Source organism: Xyrauchen texanus, chromosome 8, assembly GCF_025860055.1.
Source record: "Xyrauchen texanus isolate HMW12.3.18 chromosome 8, RBS_HiC_50CHRs, whole genome shotgun sequence".
Lineage (NCBI taxonomy): Eukaryota > Metazoa > Chordata > Actinopteri > Cypriniformes > Catostomidae > Xyrauchen > Xyrauchen texanus.
In genome coordinates, this window is record NC_068283.1 from 35,621,494 (window position 1) to 35,637,635 (window position 16,142).

The following is a 16,142-nucleotide window of genomic DNA, read 5'->3' on the forward strand; positions in this document are numbered from 1 at the left end:
TATGGACACAGTGTTTGCCTTTTAGAAACTTCTGAAGCTTTATAATGACCGGAATAGGACACAGATGCAAGCTTTCCACCTCTTGATTAAAAAGGACAGAGGATTAAAACAGAGGAACTTAAAGAGCAAAACAGGATTTGTACTTGTTCTTTTGAACTATAATAGTTTGATGCATTATGTAAATAGGTTGTGCATAGCTTTTATATTCCATTTCAATTCCTGAATTAAGGTAGCAATACGGATGCAGAATTGTCAAATGTGTATTTGAGGACATAGAATTTAATGGATCGAAATTCATGTTAAAAAAATGTATTTCCCCTTACTGTTATGATTTGGTGATTAAATGTGTCAAACATTTGTCACATCTAAACACAAACCAGCTCTCTCTACTGTAGTAAACAAATACTGAAACATGAAAGCTCTGAAAACAGAGCTTTTTTTTTTTTTTTTACTGGTGGAAAACAGTAAACTTATGGTCTTGCCAGGACATTTAAAAGCCTGCCGTTGCTAGAACAAAATGGTTTGATCTATGTTACATGTGATCAAATGCTTTTAATCCCTTATTCCTAAAGTACAGCGTCATACAATTTGTAGATTTAAGCCTTGCTTCTTTTGGTTTTCAGTTTTTTACGTTGTAATCTCGTTCCTCTGTGTTGCCAGAGGCTCTAGTGAAATCTTATAATGGGAACATCGAGGTGTATTGAATCCCCAGCCCATTTATAGATCTGAGAGCATTACGAGCAAAATGCTGGTTTTATGAGACATTCCACACAGCCACCAGACAGCCTCCCTTCCCTCAGGCAGGACATACACACACGGATAATAAAGTGGAATGAGTTACACCAATGCCTCAAGCACAACTAACTTACTGTAATTTTATTTATTTTTGAATCTTGAAAAATGTTTTTGAAAACTTTTGAAAAAGTTGTTTATACTCTCATGTATTCAAGGTGCAGAGAAAATATTACAATACATGTACTTAATGGTTACACCACATGACAGTTTTAAAGTTAGATTGTTTTTATTTATTTGTATTTTTTTGTTTGTTTGTTTTTGTAGAAAATGTTATGTTTTGTTTTTTTTTAAATGTATGAAACCAAATCGGAAGTGTTTTAAACTAGATTTGTAAAATACCTTATTTGTCAATGATCCATAAGTATTACACCCCCAGAATTCTGAGTTCTCTTTATTGGCCAGTTAAGTAGCACTTACTAGGAATTTGATTTGGTGTTTTTCTCCAAGGACAATTAAACATGCCATTAAACATGCATCAAGTACTCACATATGCACAGTATACAAAATATGCATAGAACAATTATGACACAATATAAAAGGGGTATTCTATTAAAGTTCCAAGACTCTCAACATTTCCTTCCCAGCAAAGGTCCAGATAATAATACATAGCTTACATAGTGTCATATGGCTATATAATTATATAATATATATTTTTGAATATTTTTCATAACTTGCCACATTGGCAGCTATAGTACTTTTGTAAAAGAAAATCCTAAACAGTCCAAATAGTCTCTTCAAAACTCTCAGAATAAGATCAACAGTTAGTTTTGAAGCTGAATGACAGCAGTCCAGTTTTTGTGTTTAAATATTTTTACATTCAGAATATATATGTATGGCAAATAGCATAGGAGGCCTTTTAGAAAATGTATGAAAATGTAAAAGTCTGAATTGACCATTTTATATTTTCCTTAAAGTGAGAATCTACTAACAAACAAACAAACAAACAAACAAACAATTTACATAACAATTACAAATACATAATCATTGCCACCCAAGCCATGATGACATCTCTGATATATTTTCACAAAATTAGAACAAAAATATGTTTGTTTATTATGAAAGGCACATAACATGCTGATTAATTAAGCTAAATTTAGACAGAAAAAATGCTATAGCCTAAAGGCGACTCAAACCTGGCTTAGCTGAACCGTCTGAATCACACATCAGATGGATGAAGATAGTTTCACTTTGCTTCATTTTTGTTTTCTACAGTGTGTTTAAGCAAAAGATGCCAGTATCTGTAGTGGTGTCTGTGCTACTGTGTTTAAATAACAGCACCTTCAACTAACAGTTCAGGCTTTATGTGGCGCCTCATGTCTATAGAGAGACGCAAATTCTGCTTTTGTGATGCAGTTTATTGGTGAAGTTCAGTTGTAAATGAGGGCCACTGCTTGGGGGAAGAAACTGTTTTTGTGTCTAGTTGTTTTGGTTTTTATGGCTTCCTAGATGGCAGGAGCTGGAAGATGTGATGAGCAGGGTGTGAGAGATCCTTGATGATCTTGTTAACTCAATTCCTGGATCTGCCTAGTGTAGAATTGGACCATCAGTTACTGCGACAGCAGTGCTGGGGCGCCTGTCTGTCCAGGGCTCTTAGAGTCGTCCTACCCCCACTACAGCGTCCCTGCCTTGCGACCATACATGGGATAAGTGGATGTAGAAAATGGGTGAATGGATGTTGTTTAATAAATATTTTTACATATATCCAAAAATATGCAGTAATGTAAAAACATATGAAAAATACATTTGGATAGACACAAAAATGTGTTTTCATCATTATAACAAAATATTTCATTTCATCCATTTAACTTAACTGAACAACATTTTTTTTTTATGGGTTTTAGATTATTAAACTTGATTTCCTTCATCAACAAGTGAATTGAATTGGTCCATAAACTTGAATGAACTTTCTTTTAAGGTAAGAACTTTCAAAGTGCTCAATAAAGTCCAATAAACTTACTGCAGCTTGTAACTTTGGCACAACTGGATAGAATTTCTTTTTTTTTTTTTTTTTACACCTTACAGTATGTTTGTTACCTGTTTACCTTAGTGCAATCCTGCACCAGTCATACATCTCTGACAGTGGTCAAACATGCCTTGGTTTTTATGGCCAATGAATGATGTCACTGTAGCACTGTATCAGAACTGTTTATTTAAGTCAAGTCAGTGACATGGCTTCCCAGGGCCTGTTTCTGTTTTATAACTGCACGCACCAGTCTCAACAAACACACCAGCATTGTCTAAATGCGCAGATATTTCCACACCTCATTTGCCACCTTGTCAATTCTTATTATAAAGTCTTTTTTATGACATGGAGAGGCTGTTTGTGCCATTTTAGTGATCCATAAATTTGGGGCTTTCATATGCAGAGAGATAGCAAGAGAGAAAGAGGAAGCTTCCAGTGAGGTAGTGGGTATGGAAATTCTAGATTGATCCATTTCTTACATAATAGAGGGATCATCCATCGTTCCTCTGGTGTACTTGGGCATGCAGACCATTTTCCTGACAGATGGTTTAAAGCCAAAGAGCAGAGGCACAGTGGAAAAAGTTGTTGGTAAAGTTTGCATTACACTGAAATGTGTAAACTCTTCACTTAAGAAACTAAGTGTTAGCCGCTAGCTGCCCCAAATGGCTATGAAAAAAAACTCTCTGCTGGTCAACCAAAAAAGTAGTCCTGCCATAAAATCATGCCATTGATTGAGCCAAAAGTTGACATGTTGGGACGCTCAAACAAACCCACAAAGTATCACAGTGTTTAAAAAAATTCTGAGAAATCAATCTACAAATTGCTTACTTATAGTAAAAATATCTCATCAGCTAGATTTTTGAAGTAAATTAGCTTTTGTGTCAATGAATAGGTTAAAAAGGTTCACCTTTTTAGTTCAGGTTTGAACAATTCATTGGCAAATTGGTCTAAATTAAAATTATTTAAAAAAATCTGTATCTAGTAATCACAAATGACTAGAAAGGTCATGCAAAAGTCAAGATCAAATTCATTGGTCAAAATGGTGGGGAACATGTTAAAAATCATTGTTACGTATGTTGTAGAGGCTAAATTTGGCTTGTTTTTGGTGAAGATGAGAGTATTGGGCAGATTTTGTGATAAGGATTGGGTTTTGGGGAGGATTTAGAATTGAGCGCTTGGGAAATGAGTTCTTTGAAAGTAATTTCTCTCTTGTCCTCAAATCCTGAAATCCATGCACAAAGTGGCCTCCATTCAAAGACAGCTTGTGTTCTACGATGTGTATTTAAAATGACTATGCAGTTCCTTTCCGGCAATGGATTATTTGAATAATGATGATTAAATTTGAATGCTGGTCTAGACATTGCATTTACTATCATTTGGCAGATGCTTTTATCCAAAGCTGCTGATAGTGCTTTCATTTGATCAGTTTGTGTGTTCCCTGGGAATCTAACCCATGACTTTGGCATTGCTAGCAACATTCTCTACCTGTTCAGTTGCAGGACTTGAGTTACTCCTGGATTGTAGAGAGATCTCAGCAGATCCATTTGGTAGGTTACTCGCATTCTTGACTCCATTGACTCCAGCCATGTGGATGAGAGCCTAGAGTATATACTGTATGGATCACCACGGATATCTTTGGCAGCTACCACTTCTTCATAAAGACCTGCCCCATCATCTCAGATGTCAGAGAGGAACCAGAGAAGCTTCTAGTGGCTCATGATAACCATTGTTGTTCTTGGGATCTTTTCACCTACATTTGCAGCTACTGTGTTTCAGACAACATATTAGGTTGTTGTGCCAAGACTGTCGGATTTTGGTCAAAGGCTAAGCATATTTGAGTTAAATGATGACTCACTATCTAGAGTGTGCTTATCTCTCTAGATTACATTATGGGCTATAGGCGGAAAAACATTGCCGCTGAGATTGCAGTTTATCTTAATTATCTTATCTAACATGTATCCCATGGCATTAACGATTAGTTAGTTCATCACTATAGATGGGATCTAGGCCTACATATCCTGGACTTTTGGCATCATAAAATAAACAAGTGGCAAAACTGATCACAGACGGAGAAGCATATTCAAATGCTCATTCACAGGTTGGGTAAGAGTGGCACACAGGGCCAAATTTTCATTGCTCTCCAGTGTAGGCTAAGAATACACAGGGGCAGGTTTACAATTTCTGGGGCCCCAAGCAACCAACCAACTCAGGCCCAATTTAGAAAATAATTTTAAATTCATCCTATCAGCCGTTGAAGCCAAGTGCATTCAAAATGTTTGATTCAATACAATTCTAGTTAAAGATAATCAATGCATGTTATCCAGTATACAGTAGTAAAATATTTCTGTCTTATTTATTTTAACCTGGAGCTTATATTCTAATGCTGCAGAGGATTGCTCATGTTGCAAAAGGTGTATTTTATGTAAGCATTGTAGGCAACATTCGTAACAATAAAAGTAAACATACACACAACATTTCAAGTCCTACTTGAAAAACTGACCTGAACCCGGCAGACCTCTAACATGAACCGTTAAGAGCACTGACAACAGCATATTTGCACATGTACACAGAGCATCATGTCACCCCTCAAGCGTTTTTTTTACAGAGCTTTCTGTAAAAACACCATGCACCCCCCATGGTGCATGGTGTTTAAAACCGCTATTGAGAATACACTGCCCAAATCATGTGGATTTTGATGCCCCATGTAAAATGAGTACTTGCATGGACATTGGTTGCTGTAACTGTAGATCACTTGATGTTAAAAAGGAAAAATTATTTTATAACAGGATTTATTTTAATTGTATTATGTATATTCATTTATTTGCTTGTATATAAATTTATTTATTTAGGGGAAACAGTACTTTAAAATGGTTGTAGTTGCACTGTAAAAAATATTTGTAATGTTAACGGTAAAAGACTTTGAAAATGTTACAGCAAAAAGTTTTATTTGGTTAATGGGAAGTTACCTTGAAATATATTATATTAATATATTTTAAATAATATATATATCATTTAAAAAGACAATACATGTAGTTTACGGTAACATTTTGCAAAAATATTAATAAAAGTATGATTTTCTGTATAATTAACAGTAAAAATGTATTATGTTTAACAAGAGAGTACATGTACTTTAAGATAAATTATTGTAAAAATTACGGTAAAAAACAATAATTGGGCATTCCCAGAATTCCCTGTGTGACCCAGTTAATTTCATTATATTTTATGGGAATAGTTATGTTCTTGTTTTTAATATCAGTTACATACATTGGGGTGTTCTGTGTTTATGACATTATTTTAATTTCACATGTGTTACCCTGATGGGCTTTAATGTTTGTGTGAGTGAGACTGAGCACTGTCTCTGTGTTTATTGGTCATTGCTCCTGGAAGAGCCACTACTGGTGAACATCATGTCTTCATGTGCTCTTCTGTAATTACTATAGTGATTAACAATAAATTATAAAGTGAAGAGCAGATATTTACAGTTTTAGAAGGTTAATATAGCAAGTTTATTATATAATAATATATATTACTGTAATGCACCATAAAATATACAGGCATTAAAATTACGTCCCGTTAAGCCTGAAACGTGGTTACCATATTTTTTACGTCAAATTTCTGCCAACCACAGCTGCCATTATTTTTTTAATTTAACAAGATTTGTTTTTACAGTGTGGAACCAGGATGATTGTAGATGCTGTAAAACGTAGAGCTATTGTATTCACACAGGCAATGCAAATTTGAATCTGTCTTTGCCAAGCTTTGCTGTTTACAATTGCAATAACACAAAGGAAAAGTGTATTGCTCAAAAACTGCTCTTTTTATAGCTGAAGAGAAGTAATTGAGTGTTTAGTTAAGTTTCAAGTCTTGCCATACAGTAATGGGCCATGTTTTTACATCAGTCTGTGCTGTTTTTCTAGTTAAGCATGTGCTAGACGGATGCCTTTAATCACATGAATGCCTGCCCCACAGTAGAAGAGACCACTACGACCAACAGTGCAGTGACCTGGTGACCACCAACAATAAAATCATGTCAGTGTTAACAGGGCATTAATAGAGCACTGGAGCCAGTAAGGCAATATATTGTGCTGCCCCTCTGTTCAAAATCAAAGTATCTTTAGAGATGACACTGGTTGTTCCTGATAAAGAGCAGGCCTGTGTAACCCACCCACACACTCCAACACTATTACATCACATCCTTCTCACTGTCTCTCAGTTCCTGCATTCATTGCCAGTTTATTTTCTGCTCTGTAAATGCACACTACATGTGTTTCCCGTGTCTGGAATACATTACATGTTCACTTTGACGTCACAACCACTCTCAGAAACCCCAATCACAGTCAACCGCTGACCACCATTGTCAACTATAATTACAGGTTTTGCTATTCCAAACATTCAGAGTTCAGTTCAACACATTTCCTCTTGGTTTTCACTGTTTATACGTCTATACGGCAGAATATAGGATGTTCTAAGATCTTTTCTGTTTGTAAAGCCCTTATTGTTGCACAATGGCTGTAGGAACCATGAGAAACTGAGAGGCCCCAAAAACTATTTGGACACTGGTGGGTTGATAATGTAATTGGATAGCACAATATATTTTAAGGCAATCATCGCTAAAATCTTTTTTACATATCGCCCAGCCCTACAGTGATGAACCATTCCACGAATTATAAACATAGCAACACACACATGGCAGTCTTGTTTTGGAAGTTGTATGGAGTCTCACATTTCCACCCATGACTGTCTGTGGGATCTCTCACTTGGGAATTTCTTGCAAAGGTGAATGAGGTGGGGGGATCCACTAAAACAGGTTCCGGATGCAATTCCAAGGTCTCTTCTGAAAGACATCAGCATATATTGTGTTTTGGCTGCTGGTATGCTGGTGTGCCCAGAAAGCTTCTAAATGACCTTAACCAGTAAGATTTCATCTGTCAATCAGCGTGGAATTGGTGGCCCACCAGCTTGACCAGCACCAAACTAGCACTAACAACCAGCAATTCATGATGATATAAGCTGGTCTTTTAAGCAGTGGTGTTGGGACAGATCTGGATTGTTCTGGCACCATTTATGATCTACATTTAGGGTCCATAAAATTACTGTTTGTAAGAACATTTTCTTTTCTTGAGGAAAGCTCCTCTAGCAGTTTGGGAATTGTTTGTGCTGAAAGTGTTTTTATTAAATGTTCAGCCCTGCAGTAAAAAGTGTTCCTAGAAGCAGAGCCTGTGTAATTTATTGATGATTTGGGCCTAGTATCTGCTAAAAACTCCTTGAAGAGACAACGAGGCTCAGTTTCCAACTTAAGCAAGTCAAATTGAAAGTGGCAGACAGTGTTGTTCTGATTGTGGTTACATTAGCGGTTAGCACAATGCTATATTGCACTGGTGAATTGGCTGTTGTGGCTAAGAATGGATCTACCACCATCAACATTTGGCTCATTTACCATAAGAGGGAAGAGACTTCTCTATCCTAGAGAGGATGTTAGCACAGATTACAAAACAATGTCTGATAGCTTCTTTATCCAGTCAGACACATCATTATATGACATTTTTATAATGAGGGAATCTTTCCATGAATGCATTTCACCTCGGAGCCTCTGGAAAATCCAGTTTAATCTGGTAGCTGTGTTTTGGGACATGGTAGCTGGTTTCTAGCTGGTCCAAGATGCTCATGAGCATGTCCAAACTGGTCAGTATCTGGTTCAAGCTGGTCTTTAGCTGGTCTAAGCTGGTCATTAGCTGATCCATGCTAGAAAGCTGCTCATACAGCTCAAGATGTTCAAGCTGGTTTTTGGAACATGGTAGCTGGTCAACCAGCTTGGACCAGCTACCATGTTCCAAAAGCTACCAGTTTAAGCTGGATTTTCCCTGCAGACAAAAACTGAAGATTTTTAGTAACTTTCTACATTTCGTATGTGTGAGATTTATGTTAAAACTTATTTTGAATTGGTAGCTGCTCTGCAAAAATAGTGTCATATAGTATAAAATTGAGTGTTGCATTTTATGCCTATAGTTACATGTGTATAGTACCACATCTGTCCATCCATCCATCCATCTTTCCATCTGGAGGGGCTATGGCACAGTGAATAACAGTGAACAACATGTCAAAAAAGGTTGTAGACCCCTGCTGTACATCACTTTATGATTATTTTGATGGCTTTGAATGCACGTTGTACATACATTAATTTGGTACCATAAACATTACTATAGGCATAAAACACAACACTTATACATTATGTAACCCATCTCCATCTCTCTACCCTCAAAGGGCCTTGGCCTGAAAAAGGTTGAAGATCCCTGTGATAGAGGATCTTGTGGACTGGCAGGAAAAGTGGGAGAGGGCAGGAGAGAGCGAGTTTCACACAGCAGTTTTTCCATGGCTCTGGGGGGGAACGTCCTGAAATAGTGTAGTCAGAGATGCAACAGCATTCCTTTGCAGCTCTGCCTGACATACAGGACACTTGATCTTCTTTCATGCTTTTCTTGCTGTTCTCTATTACTACGATTAAAGCACTATCAACACACTCATGCACACTTCATGTTCCACTTCTTCCAACTTCATCCAAACCTGTTTAAGGATTGTCCTCAGCTGCCTTGGTTACATAACCATCTGCCGTTGCCCCACATTCTCAATGTCACAGGTTGTTTAAGGGATAGATTATCCCAAAAATGTAACTAATTTCTTAACCATCATGTTGTTCCAAACCAGTATAACAACATGAGTGAGTAAATGATGACAGAATTTTTATTTTTGGGCAAACTTTACTATCCGAAAGATTCTACCCATTAGCTTTAGGTTAAATCAAGTTAAATAACATTCTCAACCCAGAATTTAGTGCCCACAGTAGTCACTATAAGCTTAGTTCTCTAGACCAACACTCATCATTTACACCAGAATTCTGGACAGTGGATTCTCTGTTTTAAAGGTGAAACAAAATGTAGGATTTGAGTGTGTTATTGCTGTAAAGCCTATTACGGTCTAACAACCTTGAGTACAAGGCAGTCATCGGTCCGGTCGACCTGTCACCTGTCTTAGGGGACCGTTACTGAGAAGGTCCCCCATTTTGTTGGCAACATCTGGCTTCTGCTTTGACATAATATTATGTGTGGAGCTCATCAGTCTGTCTAGAGGGCCAGCTGTGGAAATGCAAACAAACTCAGAAGTGCCAAATGTGTTTTGACCAACAGCTTCTGTCATACATCATCTACTTTTTCAGGAAATTATGCAGTTCAGGCTTTTAGAGTCTTTAAAACCCAAAGCAGCAAATCAGAGTAATTAAAGCTGAAGGGATTGTCAGTTTTTCCATGTGTGGAGCTCAGATGCTTTTGTATAGAAAGGGTGCCAGCTTAAGGATTTAGCACATTTTGGCTTTGCTGGAATGCTAATGCTTTATAAACACAGAATAGCTGCTAACAGGATTTAGTGAATCATGTTTTGATTTGTGACAGCGTGCTTTTGTGGTCATTTGCAGTGCGGCATTGAGACTTCTTTTTCACTTGTATAAAGGTTTTGTGTTGTATTGGGGGTTACTATTGTTGTGTGTGTTAAGGGCTGTTCACACCTAACTTTTTTTTGCATCTGTCTGCTCTGTTTTTTTTTTCCTCCCCTTTTCTCCCTATTTTGGAATGCCCAATTCCCAATGCAACCTAAGACCTCATGGTGGCGTAGTGGCTCACCTCAATCCGAGTGGCGGAGGACAAATCTCAGTTGCCTCTGCGTCTAGTTACCTAGCACGTGTAGAGGCTTCACGCTGTTCTTCGCGGCATCCACGCACAACTCACCACACACCCCACTGAGAGTGAGAATTTATACATTAGAGCGGCACATTATAGTGACCATGAGGAGGTTAACCCAACGTGACTCTACCCACACTAGCAACCGGGCCAGTTGGTTGCAGGAAGCCTGACTGGAGTCACTCAGCATGCCCTGGATTCGAACTTGCAATTCCAGGTGTGGTAGTCAGCATCTTTACTTGCTGAGCTACCCAGGCCCTAGACTGAGGTCTTAGACTGCTGCATGGCGAGCAAAAGTGGCATGTTTTTAAGACTCCGTGTCAAGTTGAAAGAACTTCACCTTTTAAAAATGTGTCTCGAGCAACCCGTGTTCTGTTTTATTTAGTGTGCTCCATCTAGCTTTTTTAATGTGACAATGCATTCTGTCTGAATGCCCCTTGGTACTGAATGTATTAGACAGTTTGATAGAATGTGGCCTTATAGCCCCATGGGTGCTTTGTTTGTGCAGTCAAGACTCACATGTCTTATCACTGAAATTGTGAGTGTTGCAGCAAACACATGTGGCCTTGTGTCAAGGTGGATGAGCCAACTGACCTCCTTTTAATCCTCAAACGCCTATGTAACTTCACCCTCCTTAAATGCATAACTGCAGTGCTGGTTCTCCTTATAGGTAAACTAAGCAAGTTGCTTAGGGCCCCCGATCTGCTCTATGTAGCTATATTTGTTGTTCATAGTGGTGAGGCATCCAAAAGAAAAATACACTAAGAAGTGGTCCTGGTGCAATGACCATTTTGCCTTTTGATGTGAACTAGTCATCAAACTTCAGGTTGCTCCATGAGGACTGTCCCTGTAACGGCTGTAATGTCAAACACTTTGGTTATAAGCATCAGCTGAATGTCAACTTTCTTGAATACTACACATAACTACATTTTAACATGGTATTTAGCATATATTTAATTACACAACAAATGTAAACTAAAAAAAATCTGTATTAAAAATGAATGCCAGTGTTAAATGCATTGAATATCACAAAAACACTTACTGTATGTGTTGAATAGGAAGCACATATGCATTCCAGGGGTAGTGATACAAATTATTTTATAATGAAAACATTTTTTTCAACTAAAACAAAATTCTGAAATTCAACTAAATGTAAAAAAAAAATGATAAAAAAAAGAAAAATCACTTCACTTGAAAGAAGACACCTTAATTTAGGAACACCTGGAGCTGCAGATCAAAAGACCACTTCATATAAAAACTATGTCCTAAAAACTAGACATAGGTACATTTTGACCTACATATCCATTCTACGGTTTAAATAATGTCTATATTTCATGGTGGGAAAAGTAAGAATTTCTCAAGCATTTTGTTGCCATACTCACCTGTAAACTTTAGGTTAAATGAACGTATAAAGACGACTTCATGCACTTTCAACCTCCTGAATTGCTGAAGTTTTTGCCTCGTGTCTAATTTTCTGTATTTTATTTATATTTTTACACCAAATGTCATCATGAACACACACACAAAAAAACTAAACATGAAATAAATCATTCATGTATTTAAGAAAGTTATATTGGCTAACAACTAGCTTTTTTGCGTAACTGAAACCTTGAACTCCTAAAGAAATGAAAGGCTATTTCACAACTAGACTCTATTTATATACTGCCGCAATTCACAATAAAATCTGGCCACAAACAAGAGTAACACAAACTCAGAAATTCAGACAGGGGGCAAAGACTTTCTACCAATTAAATAATGTTCTGGATCATCATTCTTAGTTGGTCAAGGAACAACATTCATTTCAAACAGTCAAAACCCTAACCCTACCCTTAACTATACCCCTAACCTTAACCTACAGTTCCTCTGAAATAAGATGGAAACTAACTTGGGGCCTGTTTAGGCTGAATCCTTTGTTGCAGTAGCCAATTTTTTAAAGTTTACATTCTTTTTATCCCGTCGCAGCATCTAAAAATGTGTCACTCCTGCACAAAAAGCTAAAAAAAAAACATGTCAAAGATGTGCACATATATATACGTAGAAAAACAACTGAAAAGCAGCATGGATGGACGGAAAACCACTTTTAGTGTGAATGGCTTCAAAGAATGTTGTTCATACCCTGAACCTTATCCCTAGGCCTAATCCTTCATGACCCTTAACCTAACCATAACATTTGATTGGTTAATAGGCATGTTGTTCCAGGGCTAGCAAGAATCTAGGAAACTGTCCTACTTGGTTAAATCACATTAGAGAACACATTAGAGGAGAGGGAATAAATGGCAGAAAAGGCATGCAACAGTTGCTTCCAACAGTTCCAAGAAATCCATTTGCACTTCTTTAAAGGAGATCTGAAGCAAAGTTAACAAATGTAATTTAGTCACTGAAGTCACTCTAAACTTGAAGTCCCTTCAAATCAAGAGAAATCCAGAGCTTGCCATATGTCCCATCCTGTACTGACATGAATGAACAAACCCATAAATTTGTTTTAAATATGTGTCTCTTTGACAGACCCGGAGGCTGACAAAAGTAGAACGGCAGCGTTTTAGTGAAGAGGTGGAAATGCTAAAGTGTCTACAGCATCCTAACATTGTCCGTTTCTACGACTCCTGGAAGTCCACTATGAAAGGTCACAAGTGCATCATCCTTGTGACAGAACTCATGACGTCAGGAACACTGAAGACGTAAGTTCAGTCCTCGCATAGTTCCGTAAAATTGCTCCGGAAGTGCTTGCAGATGGTGTGGGCATTAAAGATGTCAGTAAGTAGACATCAGAATGAAAAAGATGTCCATGAGGCAGTAAAGCCAACATTTTTAAGAATTTCTCCCAAACCTTTGCCTTTGGAAACTGCTTGATAACTGTAATTTTGCAGTCACTTTTATCCAACAGTTTGCAACAGTAGGATTAATGCAGTTTCTCTAGAGAACTTTCTTTATTCTTGCTCAAATAGTGGAAGACATCAAGTACTTTTTAGCTGACTCTAAACTTAGCAGGCCTCAATTTTTAACTTCTAAATCTTTAAGTAACAAGCCAAATCCTTCAAAGCTTGGCTGGATTTTGGCATAGTTTCATTGAACATCACCGGATGATTAGCTAATGAAACTCCAACCACATCCAGTCATATGTCACACTTCAGTGACAGTGGCCCTATCCCAAATGGCACATCCTAAATCCTTCATGTCCACCCTTGACTGTTCATTGTTGACTGGAGATTTTGGCCACATGAATTGTTGGGTAGTTACTGTAGTTGAAGTATATCAACCAATGAAAACCAATGTGGTTTTCACCAAAGAGTGACAAATGGCCTTTATGGTCACACTCAAATGTAAGCCAGAAGACCACAAGTCCACATTAGGTTTGCCATTTGGCTCAGGGTTGCTATGTTTTGAGCTCATGGGTTTTCTTGTTTTCTGTTTTCCGACAGGTACCTGAAGAGGTTCAAAGAAATGAAACTGAAGCTTCTCCAGCGATGGAGTCATCAGATCCTGAAAGGCCTTCACTTCCTGCACACACGAACACCCCCCATCATCCACAGAGATCTCAAGTGTGACAATATCTTCATTACTGGCCCTACTGGATCTGTGAAGATCGGTGATCTGGGTCTAGCCACACTCAAGAGTGCCTCATTCGCCAAGAGTGTAATAGGTGAGTTAAAACCAGCTTTTGTGAGTTAAAAAAGTGAAATCAGAAATGGTTTGTTATTAATTGATTAAAATGTCAAGGCTGTCTGTAGAGTTTGGTACTGACAGATGGTGGAAGTAACTCTTCTGTTAATTGACAAAGTGGACACCGTTATCACATGATAATCCTGAAATGGCCAAAAATCAGCCAATTGTGACCCACTGTTTTTTTTTTTTTGCAGGAGAATATTGTATAACATATAATCTATAATCACAAAACTTGAAATGTCCCTACATTTGCTATCCATTTTCACCCCAGAGAGAATTTTCTTTAACCTTCACGAGAGTTCCTGTGAAAGAACTCTGCCCCACCTCTGCTATCAGCTTATATATCTGTTTGTTTGTTTATGAGGTCAACTATATTTATTATATTACAGGTGCTTAACACTATTTCTCTTCTCACCTGCCTACAATGTTCACTTCTTGCATTCAGTATATCATTTTAGCTCACCGTTGGCTAAATTTGATTTAAAATGTGATCTGCTCACACCCAGAGGATTAGGAGAATGTTCACTGGCATGAATAAGTAAAGCATGTGCCACCTGATACATCAGTAACAGATTTACGTTGCCCAACCAATCGCTTAAGTTCAGTCCCAAGCTCAAAGGAAGTTTCCAAGGGTATTCAGTATCTAAATTGTTTGTCTTTGGCTTTCAAATGTATTGTAAATGCTTATGTCTAAATTTAAACAGTTGGTCTCTTGGTGGGCTAAGTCATGTTTCTGGGTGCGTTTTATTGGTTAAAGGTTTGGGTAATCAAAAGGTTGTCATGTCTGAGTCCAATAGAGGTTGCTCAAAAGTTATTCTTTAACAGCTCAGGAGATTAAATGGAGTTCTTAGTCGTTTTTCATTAAAGTATCAGTTTTGTCTTGTATGTTTCTACTAAAATAGCTTAAGCAGGAATACACATATATACAAATGGCACATTATCTATAAAATAAAGAGCTGTAAAAGGTAGGTGAGTAGCATAGCTCAGATAATTTGGTTTTGGAAGAATTTAATGAGAAGCGTTTGAGTACATATTGACTGTTGATTGGCAGTTGTAGCATATCTCTTTCACTCTTAGAAGAAGGAAGTGGACGACTGGGAATTTCAAACCCAAAACGGTACATTTATTTACACTCAAACAACGCGCTTTTCAACGTAAGAGTTCTGTAACACACACACACACACACACACACGGCTCGGAAGCTCGGCGCTCTCTCCTCGTCTCTGGCATGCTCCCTCTTTTTATCTCTCTCCCCAGTGCTTGCTGCAATCAGAAACATGTGTTGGATATTATAGCGCTCAGGTTTGTACCCTTACCGCTTTCTCCGGACGAACACTCGACCAAGCCCCCACCTACACAACAGTTTTAGTATCTTGGCAAATCTGAGAACAGTCACATTGTTGAGATCTTTTCTAAAACTCTAGCGGAGACACGCGTGAGATTACACGTGTGAGTCTTTTAGAGATATGGGGCTCTCAGTGAGGCTCCATGTGTAAATTGTTCAATTTCACAAGGCTAGTTTTTCATGTCCAAAAATACAATAGTATAATTTCTGTTAGGAACATACCTTTTATTTATTTACACAAAAACAATAATGTTAATAATAAACTGTTATTAAGAATAAGTGATGCATGTGGCTCTACGGTTAGTGCAACACATCTAGTTTATTTGGCTTCAGAAATGTACATGTGCAAAGTTCTGGAAAGCATCATTAGAAAAGCACCAAAGGTGATTATCTTATTATTCTTGTTTAAAAATTAAATAATGATGCTGCCACCTTTTTAAGGGTTTAACAGGGGTGTTGCTAGGGCTGGAAGAGATAAGGGGCTTAGCCAATTATTAAGCAAAGAAGTTAGACATAACCTCTCAATATCGATGAACAGTTACGCATGTTACCAGAAGTGAAATGTGTGTGAATCCTCAATCACCCTCCTCTCAACACCCCTGGGTTATATTGACACAGAATGACCCGTTTGTGAATTTTCTGATTTTGT

General features: G+C 37.7%; 1 protein-coding gene across 1 annotated transcript in view; it reads left to right on the top strand.

Moving 5' to 3' along the window:
- The window catches only part of LOC127648439 (serine/threonine-protein kinase WNK4-like), a 74,909-nt gene that overhangs the window by 24,355 nt on the left and 34,412 nt on the right, over nucleotides 1-16,142 (top strand). Inside the window, exons 2-3 of the mRNA XM_052133114.1 lie at nucleotides 12,991-13,163; nucleotides 13,905-14,125. Coding sequence (XP_051989074.1) covers nucleotides 12,991-13,163; nucleotides 13,905-14,125 — 394 coding nt within the window. The remainder of the gene's footprint in view (nucleotides 1-12,990; nucleotides 13,164-13,904; nucleotides 14,126-16,142) is intronic.